This window comes from Nyctibius grandis, chromosome 17 (assembly GCF_013368605.1).
Source record: "Nyctibius grandis isolate bNycGra1 chromosome 17, bNycGra1.pri, whole genome shotgun sequence".
In the NCBI taxonomy this organism is placed as follows: domain Eukaryota; kingdom Metazoa; phylum Chordata; class Aves; order Nyctibiiformes; family Nyctibiidae; genus Nyctibius; species Nyctibius grandis.
In genome coordinates, this window is record NC_090674.1 from 3480795 (window position 1) to 3498511 (window position 17717).

General features: G+C 36.8%; 1 protein-coding gene across 7 annotated transcripts in view; it reads right to left on the reverse strand.

Moving 5' to 3' along the window:
• Positions 1-17717, reverse strand: part of VPS13D (vacuolar protein sorting 13 homolog D) — a 94447-nt gene that overhangs the window by 75084 nt on the left and 1646 nt on the right. For all 7 annotated transcript variants that reach the window (XM_068414978.1, XM_068414976.1, XM_068414977.1 and 4 more), the window contains exons 2-22: positions 16525-16695; positions 15547-15624; positions 15118-15308; positions 14727-14807; positions 14249-14365; positions 13930-14034; positions 13418-13588; positions 12413-12513; positions 11971-12139; positions 11315-11407; positions 10395-10605; positions 9604-9783; positions 9050-9180; positions 8213-8285; positions 7539-7709; positions 7106-7236; positions 6064-6196; positions 3434-5647; positions 2918-3069; positions 1081-2115; positions 65-155 (exon numbers count right to left, since the gene is read on the reverse strand). In XM_068414978.1, the coding sequence (XP_068271079.1) occupies positions 65-155; positions 1081-2115; positions 2918-3069; positions 3434-5647; positions 6064-6196; positions 7106-7236; positions 7539-7709; positions 8213-8285; positions 9050-9180; positions 9604-9783; positions 10395-10605; positions 11315-11407; positions 11971-12139; positions 12413-12513; positions 13418-13588; positions 13930-14034; positions 14249-14365; positions 14727-14807; positions 15118-15308; positions 15547-15624; positions 16525-16621 (5725 nt within the window). In that variant the 5' untranslated portion in view covers positions 16622-16695. The remainder of the gene's footprint in view (positions 1-64; positions 156-1080; positions 2116-2917; positions 3070-3433; positions 5648-6063; positions 6197-7105; positions 7237-7538; positions 7710-8212; positions 8286-9049; positions 9181-9603; positions 9784-10394; positions 10606-11314; positions 11408-11970; positions 12140-12412; positions 12514-13417; positions 13589-13929; positions 14035-14248; positions 14366-14726; positions 14808-15117; positions 15309-15546; positions 15625-16524; positions 16696-17717) is intronic.

A 17717-nucleotide genomic window follows, 5' to 3' on the forward strand; every position in this document is an offset into this window, starting at 1 on the left:
CATCTCCAATCACAACTCCCTTTATTTTAAACTGCACACAACCTTAGCCCTCCCATCTACTCACCAATCACCTCCAAGTGAGCTGCAAGTTTCGACACACTGGCTTTAGCAAGCTCACTAGTTGTCTTATTCAGTACTAACGATAAAGAATGGACCTGGTCAAACAAAAAGGAACAGGTTGGCATTAAACAATATGACTTCAAAGCTGAAACACCTTGTTACATTTTTTTCAAGACAATTGCACTGTAACACATACATGCCAACAAGAATTATCTGACTGGGAGACACTGCAGGAAAGCAACCTTTTGACTTCCTTGTTTGCACATTAACGGGTCTCCCAAGCAATTTAGAATGATCAAGTCATCAACAAATCCTAGCACTGTTATCTTCATCCTCTTCTCTTTCAAGACTTGTCATTTTTAAGTTAGACTGCAGGACCTCTGGTGAAAGACTATATATATATATACACATAATTTTTAACAAAAAGGTTTTTAAATATATGTATAGACATATATGTATATATATTTATAAAAGTATACACTTTTTTAAAAAAAAATAAACTCCATAGTACCTAGAATAGCACAGTGCCAATCTCAGTATGTCACGTCTTTAAGATTGAAGCAACCTTATAAGTCATGAGAGATCAGAGACATTTATTCTGTGCCCTGCATTATCCCAGGGAAATAACAAGTCACTTCCCACAAGACTTACACTTCCCTTAGACTCTCAGGCACAGAGCAGACTGGATGGGCTGGGGGAGTGTGTGTCAAACTCTACCCATGAAAGCTCCATTGGACGAACACAGAGCATTCTACTTCAGTGTCCCCTCCAGTGGCACACATCTGTCTAAGGAGGGTCACAGAGCAAGGGAGCCAATCATTCTGCAAGTGTTTTGCTTTTCCGTAACTTCTGCACTTTTTTTTTTTTACTACATCTACACATGCTTTAAATCTACTGTCTGAATTTATGCACATTCTCCACTAGAATATAAAACACTGGATTTAAATGTCACCTTAAGTTTCTACAAATGAGACGTTTTATGACAAACAATCCAATTACTATTTTGCATTTCAAGTATACCTTCAGATCCAGCTTAGTGTTTACAGGCTCTTGGGCTTGAGACGCTGACAAGGTATTTATTTCTGATTTGATTGTCTGCTGAGTATCTTCAGGTTGCAGCTTCATAGCATGGTTATCAGCAGTGGATCCAATCCCAAAGAAATCCAGTATCACTACCCAAGTTTGCAAAGTTATTAAGACATCTAGACAATTAAAATCAACATCTACACTACGGTTAATTTTGTTATAGCGAGAAGAAAATTCAGGATGTTTCCTATCCACTAGAAATATGTTGATATGAACTAATGAATCATCAAAGTTACTTTTTCCACAGGGCAACTTGGATCTGTCTGCTGTTGGAGAAGGAGGTGGAGTCAGAGGATACTCAGAATCAGCATCTTCTTTTTGCTTCTTACGGGAGGCACAAACTGGTCTTTGGTATAGCTGAAAGACATTAGGTGCTTCTTCCATATGGGAAGGTAGGGAACGTGGCATATCTGGATATTCTACATTGGATACTGAGGGACAAGACTGGGAAAGATATTCCTTATGTGCTAAACTGGATGGCTTGGGTGCTCCACGGGACACCATGAGATTCTTATACATAGAGTCTGGGTTTTTTTCCAGAAGGTCTTCCATTAGCAGAGAACGCAAGGCAATCTGAATAGACAAAGTCTGAGGATGATCTTTGGCAAACTCAACATCAAAATCCTGAAACTTAAGGCTGACAAGGCCTTGTGCACCAAGTGTAAGATCACCACTTAACTGAACCTGGAGCTCTGAGATATGGAAGTTTGCTTGAATCTGAGTAAAAGACTTTGTTTCCCTGACAGCTAATGGCTTGTTTGGAACAGAATTAAAACTAGAATGGCTGAATAAGCCATTTTCCTTCCGTTCACTTGAGATTTCTGTGCCTGTACTATGAAGTGATGCTGAAGGAGAACTGTGACAAGTTGAAGATACAGAAGTGGTTGGAAATTTGTTCAAGTCTTCACTGTAAATTAAATTATCCAGAGTCTGAAGGACTTGTTCATACACATGTTTTGCTAACACCACCTACAATGTAGAAAAAAGGAACAACCATCACGTTAGAGCTCTCTATATTAATAAAATCAGTACATATATTTTAACACTCACAAGTGGAAAGACCGTGGAATTTCAAACCAGACAAATTTTACGTTTGTTCACAAGTAAAAAATAATCCAGAACAATGTACAACGCAAAGTTGAAGCAAAACAGTTCTTCTGTATTAGCTCTGTAAAATGACACAATCTGGAAACATACAGGATAGGATCCTAGAACAGGATGCCATCCTACAATAGGATACTTTGTATTCCTAGGAAAAAAGCATCCCCACACAGTTAGTTAAAAATAATTCCTCATACTAGCCTTAATTTACCATGCTGAGATTATACAGTAATATATGGAAAAAACATTCTACTTAGCCATCATTCCTTGTCTTCTTAGAAGTTTCAGTTTCCTCTATTTAAAATCTCTGCTCCTGCAGAGATTTTTTCAAGATAATGGCATTTTAATTCTTAGTTCCTACTAGAACTGCAAGTAAACATACTTGGACAGTGGCATTTGGACAGTGACACATTTAATTTTCCTTCTGTGCTAGGTGTTCAGGGTAAGTAAAAGTCAGACTAATTCATAAAGATGGCTAAAATGCCCCAAAACAAGATGAAATTTTGGTCATTGTTATTATGGTTTAAGATTGTCTCTTCTAACCACAGGTGTAAGGATCTGATTTCTAAACTAAAACACGTTAAACCTGAAGAGATTTGCCTGAAAAATACGTATCTTCTATGTAGGGAAATACTTTTATATTGATAGTGGAAATACTACATCACTGTACCTGAAGAGGGTTCACAAATTTGCCTTCAATCTTCATAATGCTTGATATTCCAAACTCTTCGTTACTCATAGGAAAAGATAAATCCAAATCTCTCTCTAGTGGTATCTTCTCCAATTTAAACTGGATGGTGGTGTTATTCAGAATGTGGAAAGCTGTCAAGAGAAAGTGAAATTAAAACAACATTATAATAACTGAGCTGATTATCCTCTAAAGACTGTACAGCAGAGATAACATAGTAGCTATTTAACTTGCTCAGAATCTCTTAGCAATGTTAAAATAAGCATATGTATGGCTACGTTTTGTTAAATTTCTGCATGAAAGGCACTATTCAGGTTTTGCTTAAGAGACTAAAAATGGATATAAATAAAATAACTTGTCCAGTGTAACTAAAATAGAGCAGTGTATTTCAGGAGGATGGGTGAGACAGAATATAAAATCAGACCTATGGTCAATACACATTTTTAGTACCACCTACTACTCATATTAAAACAATTAAGAGTCCTCTGATTAACATACCATGGCCTTTATGTAATGATTCAAAGAAGTCATGACGCGTAAAATGAGATTCTTCCTGGCTATTAATACTGGCAGGACCTGAAGAATGCCGTCCATGAGGTATTTCACTTGCAGGCTCCTTCTTGCTCGTAAATTGACTGCTATTTAAAGAATACATTTTAATATCTTTAATTTCAACTTGCAGTCTATCACTTGTAGATTCATCTTCTCCTGGTACAAAATTCTGAATAGATATTTGTCCTAGATGACCTACAAGCAGTTCAGAGCTACCAGGCTTTCGAGGTATCGAGACAATCGGTGATTCAATGTTTACATTTAATATAAGCTTAATAGTATCAGTTTTGAGAGGTTGCGATCCGAACGCATAGCCTTCATTATCTTCCAGGTTGGCAATATCTCGTGATCGCGGCGTCGTATCAAACAAAGAAACCATTTCACTGTATTCAGCAGTTTTAGTTGCCAAGACTGTAGTAACTTTTGAAGCTGCACTTTTCAGCATGCTGCGGAAATTCTCTTCCAATTCATCCATTGACAAAGTCAGTTCTTTCAAAAATTTAGCCGAGTGATTGTAGTGTAAGGAGGCCATTTTGAGGTTGAGAGAACATTCCTCTTTCGACTTTTCTGTGAAAGTGAAACTTAAAGCATCTGGAAGGCTATTTCCATCATCAAGCCTGAAGAATAGAGATTCAAAGTAATCCACATCACCAATGAGATTTTCATACCTTACTGTATTCCCTATGCTGACAACATACTGGTTCTTAACACTATCTTCTGTTAGGTCCATAAGGTGAAGGCATCCAAGAGAGCCATTTACATCAAATTTACTACACATGGAGACATTGACTTTGGTGCCACCAATACTGGCTGTTGCAATTTTTCTGCCATATTTTTCTCCATTTGTCAGGCCAACTGTCCTGAGGAGGAGTATATTCAACCAGTGAATATCAACTGCTATCTCTGTATTCTGTACATAAGTCAACTGGAAGGTTTCCTGTTCCCTCCAATCTCTTTCCAAGTCAGCTATTAAAGGCTGAGGACTAGCATCTTCTTTCTCCTTCGGGAAAGATTTCTGGAGAAATCCAATCAGCTCAACAATAGTCTCTGGATTAAGGATGATATCCAGGTTGTTCACCTGTACAGAGATCACCTGCAGACTGCTATCCAAATTCATTGATGGGCATTCTGCACTCACAAACTGATACTCTAATTTTATCAGGGACTCTTGATCTTTTCCATTGTTACCAGATGAAGTGTTTGAGGCTGTAGTGCATCTCTCTGCCAAACTAGCTACATCAATGGGACGTGCATCATATGGTCCATAAACTGGGGACTGTGCCTTGCTGTCTCGAAGACTCCCTGTTGGCACATCAAAACTCAGATTCTTATGTGAAGCCATCAAAAGATCAAAATCTGTTCCATATGTTTGCATAGTATCAACCAGTAACAGGCCATGAACGGTGAGGGACACTTCTGCATCATATGGCCTTTTCACAAAATGGGCATTGGTGCCAAAAACCTTGAGTACTGAGATATATCGTCCATTACTTTCAACACCCAGCTGCATACAGTTTACTTTGAACTCAGCCAAAAGCAGCTGAGATTCAACAAGAACTTCCCTGGTGTGTTGCTCCAGCATTACAACACTCTGTGTTAGATTCATTACAGAATCATGCAAACTGCCACGCTGGTCTACCTCTGCAAAAATCTTGTCTTTCTCTAAATGTAGGGCATCAGAAGACTTAGTTTCAGGTGTACTCAGCTGTGTACAACAGTTCTTCAGAGCCGATATTTTATCTTCATTGATATGAATTTTCAAGTCTGGCAGAGTGCCAGACAAGACAGCTCCTGGGTATTTTGGGTCAGACGTGTATATCAATCTGTGCTCCAACTGCAGGTGAACGTTGAATTTTTCTACCACATGAGTGGGACCCACATCACTATCCTGAACGTGTTTCCAGTTGTCTTTCACTCTGCCCACCATGATCTGAAGGTCCATAAACGAAAGCGTGTATCTCTCATACATTTTTTTACTCATTAAGTGTGCTTGTAGCTGCTCTTCACTTATTTCTACCCCAGTAAATTCAGATATTTTGATGTCACTATTAGATTCTGGTGGTGTAGTATTGGGAGGAGTTGCAAAAGGAGTTTTATATTCCTCATCACTCAATTCATTGACTTCTGAAGAAAAAGTATCTGCACTCCTCTTAGATTCTTCTGTGGATTAAAAAAAAATAGTAAACAAACAAGCAAACAAAAGTATTCTCCCCCCTCCTTGGATTATACCAGTCTAAGCAAAAATCGTATCTATGGTAAAGTGCTTGAAGCACTAGCTTCACAGCTGTTCACAGCCTTCAGGAGGTGCAAGATACCACAGGGGAGCCTTTCATTTAAAAGTTAATCCCCAAACAACCCCAAACCCCCCAAAAAACAAAAAAAACCCTCACACCCCCCCATTATTTTTAAAACTGTATACCAATCTTAACTAAAAATGTATTGATAGTAGCAGAATTATTATGTGAAACTCTATGGGGGGAAAGCAGCCTTAGGACATCTCTGATTTCTACACAGACAAAGAAGTTTCTGGGAGAAGGTGGGAAGAAAAGGAAAGCTGCAATAATTCTAGATCATACCTTCAGAATTGGTCAGTAATATTCTTCCCAGATCTACAACAACTAACACTGGATCCACAAATTTGAAATCATCAGGAAAGATCACCTGAGGGGCAGAAATATCAAGGCGCACGGTCCAGCTTTTGCTGTTTTCCTGCAAGTTAAGAAGGAAAATATAAAAGCCCATAAGAAATAGCTTCCCTTCACATGCAAAAAAAGCCACATCAAACAAATCAATCTAGTCAGCCACTTTTTCACCTGGAGGGCTAACCTTCACTAACTTCAGCCATACTAAAGTTTGGTAACTCGGTAAACCACAGACTCGACTACAGTCAACGAAAAGACATTTTCAGTAGGTGAAACATCCCATGCTAAGACAGATGCAATGAATCCCTCTCCAGAGGGACTCCCCATCTCTAAGGTGAGGAGAGTGAACCTACCTTCCTAGCTAAGAGAAGGCATCTACCTTTTACATGACACTGGATCAGGTAAATCCTTGTCAAGGCTATCCATAAATATAACATGCACTAGACTGTGTTTTATCAAACATCAAACTATTACTGTTTCAGAACAAATATTTTTTCATTTCACTGAAAACAATACAAAACAACTATCTTGCATCAATACAGCTAACTCCAAAGTCAGGGATTAATGATACTGATACATATACTAATATTACTTGAAAACTAAAGAAGCAGCAAAACCAAATAAAGGTGGAACAATTCTTTAATTTAGAAAATAATCTTTCAATAAGTTACACACAAATTTAACAAGTTTCATGTAACAGAGCTCCAATGCACACTGGAGCCAATAAAAAGCCATCTCAGTAATGGAGTCAAGAACAGAAAAATACTATTCTGCCATTAATCACAACAGGTCTGCACCACAAAAATGGACTGTTTGACAGCAAAAGGAATACTACAATAACACATGCAAAGCTCCCCACTTTCTTAAAAAGAACACCACACAAATGAACAACAAAAAAACCCCACTCTTCAGAGCTTCAAGTCCTAAAACATAAGGCAAAAAAGCCTACATAAACATTTTGGGGGCTAAAACTTACAATGAAGTCTCCTACTAGTAAACGATCAATAGTTTGCCTGATTTCAGCTTTTGTCTGCATCTTCAGCTTGTTGTACTGTCTTCTGGCAGCTTCAGCCACTCTTGCCTCTAACTCAGATTGATATCCAAAACCTGCACAAGAGACACAAAACTGCCTAGGTATAATTTTGTTCATCTGTTATTGAATCAGGAAAAAAAAAAGAAAGAGAAAAAAGAAAAGATCTATTTTAAATTTTAGCTGTAAAATACAGGACAGGAAAACGTAGCAGTTGAAAGCCATTGGCTGTACCTACACACCAGGTACAGTGCTTTATATTTAGTATATTTAGTGCTTTATATTTCTAAGAATGAAAATAAATAAAAGTCAAAGATAAGAAAAGATATAGTACCACCAAAAAACCCCAACCCCACCAAAAAACACATTAAAGGTTAACCTGAGGTATGCACCCTTCCCTTGTAGAAGAAGTCAGCTACTTTCTTAATGGCCTGTGGATTGTAAATAATATTCAGAGGTCTGGTACTGACTTCCAGGCGCCTCTGAAAATTGCTGTGGATTGGATTTCTCTCATAAAGCATCTCAAACACTGGGGCATCAGGATCTGCAACTGATAAAAAATGAGTTACAAAAAGCAGTTGTAAAAAAAAAACCAAACCAAACAGACAAAAGCAGAAAACTAATTTAATAACTAATTTTTAATTGATACTACTAGGAAAGTAGTATCTGTCTGAAAATTCTTCAGTAACAGAAAAGCAAATAATATGACCAACTTCTACAATCAACAGAATTCAACATGTTTGTATACACAAAAAAATTTTCAGAACTGGGGTCCTTATGTTGAAATCCTAACAATATTTTTTTTCTTTTAAACCAAGACAAGGAGCTAGTGCAACTCCCAATTGTCTTGAAATACATTTTTTCTTACTCACTTTCTTTAAAGTCATCTTACACACACTCTTACGTCTGAACAAAGCTTCTATGATTTTATCTTCACTATTTGCAAAAAGCATTTGCATGAAGCCAAACCCTAGGCACTCAGTTTTGAAATTGCTGGTTTGTAGGAATTATCTCATATGCTTGTTATCATCAAACATAAAATGAAATCTTTACCAGTGTTCTGATTAGTCATTTCTGAGGACAAACTTTGGAGTCCAAAGGAAGACATGCAGCCAACCTCTTTTTGCTAGTAAGAATTTAAAAGAAAAAGATTGTTTAGATAAAATCAACCAAGCCACCTAATATAAGCATAAAAGTCTTTTCTGTATTAGCCTTATGGTCACTTTATAAGTGAATTACATGTATAGTCTGAGATTATTATATGCATTTTTTTCCCTGATGTAGTCAAACAAGAGAAGGAAGTATCACTAAGCAGCTAATGCTATCTAGTCATGCAGCAGACAGACTGAAGTGCAAATTTCAGTCAGTTCTCTATGAATTACGAAGTACAAAATACATGGGAAATTCTCATGGAATTAGATTCAAACTTCGTTTGCTCAGAAGAGGTATTTGAAATCTTTTCAGCAATTCATTAGGAAGAAAAATAAAAAGTTCAGTATTTCTGCTTTTAGTGTAACAGTATACAGGTGAAATAAAACCTTACTTGGACCAAAAAGCTTTATGAAAAAGAACAATCACTGATTAAGCTGCAATGCTGATGGTTCCAAAAATCAAATCTTGTTCAACAAATTATCTTCTTCCCAACACATATAACTGTAATGTCAAAGTTACAAGCATACAGAGCAAACAATGAAGAGTACTACAAATGATCTTTGGGAAGGGAGGGGAAAAGTAAGATCAACAAATGGAAATTTTTCTTCAAGATTTTTGTGTTCTCTTTCTGGGATAAGACACAAACCAAGAAAAACATGTGTTGAGTTTTGGAATATAACTATTTTCATACAGACTTATGCATCCTACATAGTAACTTAAAGAGTTTTTTTCACCTACAGGATTCGGGAAAACAAGAAAAGGAAATATGGTCCCTTCCGTTGCCAAATCCCTCAGAAAAAGACCACCAAGCTGAACTTTGAGAAGAGAAGAATTTCTGCGAGGAAGGGATTCTGCTAAGATCTTTACACCTGGAACATAAATACATAAAATGCTTTTATTTCTTTTTGTACATCCCACAGTTTTTTTTTTAATTTCACAGGTAACAAGTATCATCCAACAAACAAGTCTTTTGGAAGTGCTTATATATATTTATTTCTACTAAAAAAAGTGAACACAGAAATTTGGAATACGTTACAATAATTGTGAACCATGTATTTCTATAGTTCTCTTCCTTTCACACATAATGTCTAAAATTAGATTTCTGTGTTGAAATCACTCACAGATCTGAAGAGAGAAACTTATTTTCACTTGATACATCAATTTCCACAAGCTGTTTTCATATTTCCATTTTGATCTTTGTTTTAAAGAACTAAGAACAAAAATCAAAGGAAAGTCTGAAGGCAGACAAAGCTCTGGTCTTTTTTGAGAAAGAACAGAAGTTGACTTAATACCTGAAAACTCCAGCTGCATAAAAGCAGTCTCCTCAGCATGCACCACCTTCTTCTCCTTATACAACAGAGTGAAAGAGCCACCCTGCAACTGTAGATTTAATTTAGCAAAAACATGATCTCTCTTTGTAAATGTATTCATGCTAGAAGCATCTGCAGCAGGATCAAAAAATTCTTCTGCACCTAATTTAAAAAAAAAAGTCACAAAACAACGAATTAAATAAGTCAAGTTTCTGGAAGGCTGCTGAAGAACAAAAAAGTTTTCTGAATTTGAAAATAAAGATTTCCCCAGGTCTAGGGAAGACAAACAGAAACAAAAAATAAAGCAGATACACCTTCTGAAATATTCCATAGAACTCTATGAATATCAAGCTGAATATTCCATAGAACTCTTCTATTTCAATTAAGGTAATGTAAACCTAAATTTACAAAGACCCCAAAAACCCAGTACTGTTAATGTTATACCCAGTCACAGCACGCTACATGACCCCCACCCACCTGAACAGAAGAAGTCCCAAAGCTCTTTGCCATAAATATCTGTAACAGTGGGAGCAAATGTATTCCATATATCGCTTTAGAAATAAGCAGGTACACCAGGTACTGAGATTTTTTTAACAGGCTGTTAAGCTTTAGACAGGCTCTGCTGGCTAGGTACATCAGTTGACACATGTAATCTTTTAACAGTACAGAACCAAAGAGTTGTTTCTGTTCATCTTTACCAGGTATCTAACTATGGTAGCACTAACAGCCTTAAAAAGAAACAGAACACACTGTATTCCAGTGTATTTCCATACCTAGTATGTCTTCCGGATTCCACTGTTCCTTTGTGTCTGGCAGCAGCCCTTCAAAAGGTTCACCTTCATCTGTTTGCTGAGTATATCCATACCAACCTCCCCAACCAGGAAACCAGGACTGAAGATACTGCAGCATTCCAGTGCTACTGCCATGTGCAGATTCTGCTGTAGGGGAACCTCCAGGGGAATCAGGCAATGGCTCTTTAACACTCTATGTTTGAACATTGAAGACATACTCATTACTGCTGATAAGTGAAAGAATATCACAAGTGTACAAAGACATCACAATAAAAATACAATTCCATCTACTCAGCACTCTTCAGTACACCAGCAGGGATATTTCCAATCAATATTTAGCCTTTTGGGAGAGCAGCAGCAAAGAAATAACAAACATATCATCAGTTAACTGCTGCATATTCGTATATGAAGCCATATGGCATTATTTAAATCTTAGTCTAGAAACACTAAACCAAATAAGAAGTCATTTGACACCACAAAACACAGCTCTAAATTTTAGCAACTGTATTTGAAAGAGAGGCAACATTGTCCTGTTACAGAGATTAGTCCGTATTTTATGAAGTGTGCTCAGTAAGCCATTTACATGAGGCCTATTTCTGCCACGTATTTATTCTGCAAAAATACTCATTATTTCTACTCTCTGTTTTTAAGATGAAGAGTACTTGCCCTAGGAATTCTGGCAAGGATACTATTGAGGAAGAGCATCATAAGACTAGATAAAAGATTACACTGTGCAAGTAAAAACTGCAGGAACCGAGCATTGTTAAAATTTTAGCATTAATGCCATGCTTCTAAATCAAAGCACATACATTCTAACACTCTCCAGCAGAACAGAACACAATACCTCAGAACAATTCACTTAAAGATTCCAAAGACCACCCTGTATGCAGAACGCTCCTCACCTCAGCTAGGTCATGAAATTTATCATGAACTGTCTCATACAGGATCTTCAGCTCTTCGTAAGTTTGCTCATCCTCAATACGACGCATTTCTGCCTGAAAAGACAAAAAAGGTAAAGTAATTGCACGAAAAGAATATAGCGTCTTGTTCACAAACGTGTGAAACACCTCTGCACTGAGTAAATGAGAGATTCGTAGACAAAACTAACATGGCATTAATGATAGTATCCAAGTGCCTAAGCACAGTTTTCTTACATTATCTATCGAACCACATGGGTGACCTGACACACTTCTGATATTTAAATACTTTTTGAGTTTATAGAGAACACGAGTTAGAAAAGCATGTCACAGACTGACATGAGCATTCTATGAGAGTTAGTGCTATTTTTGGTGAAAACCAGTTACAGCTCAAAAAAAAGACAGCTTTTTGCACAGCAGAACAAAACCACAAGAACCCTGCCACACAAACACCTCCCACAAGCCCAGGTTTCAAGCATTAAAAACTCAGTCGTGGTCAAAAGACAGTCTGTTCAGTGAAAATGGCCTGCAGTAAAACTAAAGATGTTTCTAAACTAGAACAGATTTTTAAATTTGAGAAGAAGAAACAAATCAAATATAAGATGATTAATCAAAACCGTAGGGAACTCAAACGTAAATACCTGCTCTGCAGAAGACAGTGGTTCCCCCTTCAACTTGCTATAATACATGTCAGTGTAAGATACTGCATCCTGGGCCCGACGTAATGCGAACTCCCAGGTAGAACGTTGTCTCTGCTCCCTGATCTCCGAAAGATTAGCATTCAAAGCAAAGATCCACCATTCTCGGCAGCTGAAACATTTTTAAATTACTGTATTACTAATACTTCAAAAAAACCCAAATGCATGTCAAACTGGTAAAAGCCTTAGGTAAGAATAATTTTATTTTAAGTTTGAATTACATCTGAATATTTAAAACTGGTTTATGAGGTAGGGGAACAAAACATGAAAACTGAAACTCTACTATATTATTATTATCTAACTTTTTATATTTGTCTTCATTCTGGTCTCCCTGGTATAGTTTTTAATATCATATTAACACCACCACATATGTAGATATACTTACTTCTCTGTTACTGTAACCTTTGGTCTCCACTTCCTGAATTTAAGCTGCCGTTCCTTTCTAGCCAGTTCCTTTAAAAATCCCATGATCTGCTGATACTGCATCTTTTAGTAAAAGAATACACAGACGAGTTAGGCAATACTGGAGTGCTTCCCAAAGCAAAGAAGAGGAAAAAACAAACCAAACAAAAACCCAAGCACAGGTTTAGTTTATCTGCATCAATGGCCTGCATATGGCTTCAGAATTAAGATTAATGTTAAACATAATTCATAATTCGGTTCTCTAGTGTCACATATCTTCTCCCATAGCTAGTAGTTAATGTGTGACATTCAATTTACAGGCCTCCTTATTTACAAACACACAGAATGAAATCTCCTTCCATGTCAGATTATCAACGTAACATCAGCCACTATCATACATTCTATAGACTAAAAAACCCCATATGCATCCCTCCTATTACTACAATAAACAAACAACGTAATTTTTTGCAATAATCAGTTGCCATAAAATAATTAAATAATTTGAAATGCTTGGTTTTAAAACAAAGAATTTCTTTAGTATATCCCTTTCAGTTGCCTCTAAAAGTAAATCTTTAAGAGAGTATTAACTTTATGCTGTAATAATTGGTATTTAAGCTGTTACAAACACTACCAGAGTTTTGTGACCCCTACAGGTATTTCACAGTTTGAGTCAGCAACAGTTTTCTTAGAGATAGATAATTCAAGATGGCATTTTACCAGCAGAACCTTCAGAAGCACTGACATACAAACAACAGTTGCAGCATGTGGGAAGGAAAAAATGCACTCTATGTCAAACTACCAACTTGAATCTGTAGACATTGTGATAACCAAAACATGAAGGAACATCTTCTTTAATCAGTCACTTTGTTAGAAACAGACCATAAAGCAGTGTGGAACACAGCACACAGATACCCAAGCAATCTTGAAGGCTGACTGGTTTGGACACCCAATGCAGCCTGAGAGCTAAATGAAGGTGGTTGGTATTTACCTGTGAAAGCTTCAAGGGTATAGTCTCGAGCTGAATGTCACACTCAAGCCGCGGAGTCTGGCGTGATCTTAAAGGCTCCTTAGAACAATTTCTCTTAAGAAGGGCAGAAGTGCATACAGGTTCCATGATGTAATTATGATCACGACTTTCCATACTTTTATCCATTGCTTCCTGTGGGTTACAAGCAAATTTATTCTATAAGAAAGGAGTGTACAATACTTATTAGGATCCACTGGCTTCATATATTAGAATACACTTTATTAGCATGCCAGTCCATTAAAAAAAACCTCTTAAACATGTTTTCTCTTCAAAGGTAAAACAAGGTATTTCACAGCACCGCCTTTGTGGGTTGCACATGTATCCTATCATTATAGCATGAAACCATGAACTTCCGTTGCTCTTAAAAGCATCAGATCAAATAAATTCTAAGTCAATTAGGTATGCAATACAGAAAGGAGACTAACAATAACAAAAAAAGTGTCTCTTTCATATGCAAAATCTCTCTCTTGTACCTGTAGCTGACCAGGAGGCAGGTCACCCAATAAAGTGCAGTTGGTATCCCAATAAACACTGAAGTCGCCAACATCCAACTGTTTTTTCCGCATCAGCTTCTCTACCTGAATTAGAAAAAGTGGAAAAAAGTCAAGATCACACACCACATGCCATGTAGTTTTTAGTTCTGCATACTCAATAAACAACATGAAATGCCCAGAATCCATTTATTACAATAACCAGAAGATTATTAAAATGCCATACATTTTACTAAATATTTACTAGCACCCATAATATATCTTAGCTGCCACGAGTTCTTGTACAAAAAGTCATACTTACTGGTTCAAATACCGCATTTTGCATCGATACATTTTTGATGCAAATGCCAAACGCAAATGGCTGCAAAGGATTTGTGACGCCATCTTCAAACCTCAAATGGACATCCTGAATTTTTAACTAGACAAAAAAAAAACATTACTAGAGACAGCTATTTACATTATTAGAGTGGACAGCAGTACTATTCATTAATACTGAAGCAATGTAATATTTAATTTCTGCAGTTCTCCAACAAATTCCTGGTAGTTTTAAAATGAGACAAAAACCATCAGTTTTCATGCAAATTCATTATCCACCTACTGTTACAAACCAAAAAAAGTTAAGACTGAAGTTACAAAGTTTAATCTGAAAAGGGACCGTCCTCTGCCAAACATCTACCTTTGATTTACATATTTCTTCTCTGAGGACTACACAATGTGAAGCACAGTGGGCACAGGTAATTCTTAACAAGTGGGAAAAGCTCTACAATGCAAGGGCTTACTTCAATGTTTTCTACAATTCTTGTGACTACAGATGCAGTAACTGAGTACCAGTAAGATTCCCCTTTCTGTTGTCGTTCTTTCTAAAAGAGAAAATAGGGATAATCATTAACCACCACTGTAACAACCGGCCAGTAAACAATATACCTTGTTACACTGAAATTACTGTGAACAGAGAGAAAGACAAAAAAAACCCAATTTCAGTATCTCCAACATACATGGGCAACACAACATGACAGAGGTGGGGTGGGGCAGAAATTGCACTATGTTACCATGTATGAATCAAATTCTAACTTAGTTTCCTAAGCATTTGTTCTCCTACTTGTCAGGAGGCTTAAATGCAATCCATCTACCATAGCGGTTTCTTCACCATGAAAGACGAGCATGACTCACTTTCCATTTTTCTTCAAGTGCTAGAAGAAGGGCTTTCTTGTATTCTCTTTCTTGCAACCTCTCCCTTTCCTCATCAAAATCTTCTTTTTTTTCTGGTGCACCAATTAAGTGCAGTTTTGAGACAGATATCACCCATGGATCCGCATGTGGGCGATAAAAAGGTATCTGTAGTGTTATTTTGCCAATGAAACCTAGATATACAAAACAGAGATGCTATCAGATTCCTGTGTAAACATACTCTATCACCCTTGGAAAACCTGAAAGAAAAAGTGGTGTAAGAAACAAACAAGCTGAAATAGAACTAGATAACCTGAAAACCAGGCTACCTCATTTATTCAAGCTTCTGACTCACAGGTAAAGGTTCTTCTAAAATATGCAATACTTCCTGTTTATAAATATTTGTCGTGCACACACAAGCAAAATACAAACCTGCCTTTACTTCAAATGGTAATTCCAGTTCCTTCAAGGCATCTTTCTTTAGTGGCAAGTTTTCCAATTCAACAGCACCTATACAAAGCAGAAAAAAAGACAAGTCTATTAAACAAAATTATGTTAAAGAATGCCAACTTGAACATTATAAGCCTAAAATGACTGGCAACATGTTTTAAAGAAAAAAAAACAAAATCAAATAGGATTTCATGAGAACAGCCGATCTACCACTTCAAGTTGTGTTACAATTGCAATGGTTATTTAATATACTTGTTCATTTTTCAATGCCATGTGCTCTAACTATCTGAGGAGGTCATCCAGAAGCAATCTTCTGCAAGGTTTTAGATCTGAACTTTACTGTAACCAAGGTCTTTTCAAAAGAGATACTTCAAATATTTTCTCAATATTACAAAAAGCATGCACAGAAAATCTTTGAAGTGTTATAAAATATTCTTTCCAAACATAGCAGATAATAGCAGCAGAAGGTAAATTAGAAAGCATTGATATGAGGACTCTGTAAAAGTACAAGACTCGTGAACATAACATGACATAATACGACATAAACCAGAAGCTACCAGGAGTAACTACTAGCACCAAAACATAAGAGGTAAAGACTCCAGAATACTTCCTGCCACAGTCTCTCAACAGGAAAGTTACTGAACAGTATTAAGACAAATGACACTCAAATATTATATAAATTAAACATGCTGATAAGATATGCTGCGCATACTTGTGAAAGTTTCATATAAATTGGTTTAACAGTGTTGATAAAACCCAACAAAGATAGGAACACAAGAAAATTTACTATTCATTGTAAAGTGCTAGCACAAAACTCTCTATTACAAGGGTTTATGTAAACATTAAACACAATATTAAGTGATTGTTTCTATTCCACCTTCCACTTATTACAAAAACATAACACGTTTTGTTTTAAAACCACAGCAGGGAAACACTACAGAAAATACCACGAAGCCTCACCCTTTAGAAGAGCGACTGAAAGTTGGTCTGTGTTCAGGTTATTGACATATTTGCCCAAATAGGTATTGAGGACCCAGGCTACCAATCCTTCCAACATGACTGTCCTAGAAGAGGGCAACTAATGTTTTTCTGTCATTTTCTGGATTTCTGTTCCATAATTACACTCTCGCTCTGAAAGAAAAAAACGAGAAAATGATTGAAATATACACTCTCAGCAGAGCTGACATACTGCTATCACTGTCATTCTTACTGTAATCAATCTAAAAAGCAGTAAAAACACTAAGCTTGATTTCTACCTTAAAAAAATGCTTTATGCTATGCCCTTTAAGTCTCAAATTAGAGTTTCATATAGAACTTCGATAATTACAGACCACTCCCATTTGCAAATTAAGTTCATCTTTCCGTTCTTTTTCTAACCAAAACACCACATTTTGTTGCAATAATCATGAAGGCCAACCTACAATCCTCTTCCAGAAAAGGGAAGACTAAAACTCTACGCTGATCTGAAGCAGTTTTGTACTGGCCTCCTCAACTTCTGCTGCCAGTATTTTCTTCAAGTTGCCAGCACTCTGGTTTTGGAAGCCTGGTCTAAAGTAACAGCCCAGAGCCTTCAACTGTATTTTTGCAGAATTCTTACATGACATCTGTGAAACAACTCACCCTACCCAAACCCCTTTTCTGGGAAGAACGTAAGTGTGGGAAGTAATCAGATACAAGTCCCATAAATAGCTCATCAACCGTTACTCTAAGAGGTTTTCAAAGTGATAGCATAGATTACTGCATCGAGGAGGCAAAAAAAGCTACATTAGAGAAGTAACACTGGTCATAAATGAAACACTTCCCTTCATACTCTTCTCCAACCATTTCTGTTTCAACTTATCTGGTAATCAGACCATTAAAACCCCTAAGTCCCTGTTCAAGTTTTTAACCAATGAATTGCAAAACTAGTATTAGCGTAAGCAAGGGCAGGATCAAGCATGTTATTACAGTAAGGAAAAGAGCATGCAGGCCATATCTTGTGGTTAGAACGTAGTACCTGCATCAGTTCTGTGTTTAGCAAAGTCTCCCAACCCCACATACCCCTCTAAACCAGTGTATGTACGATTGAGTTTTACAGAGCAGAAAAGCAAGATATGTCACTTATTTACATCTGACAATAGAAGAAAACGATGGCTTCACGAGTTACATTTTAA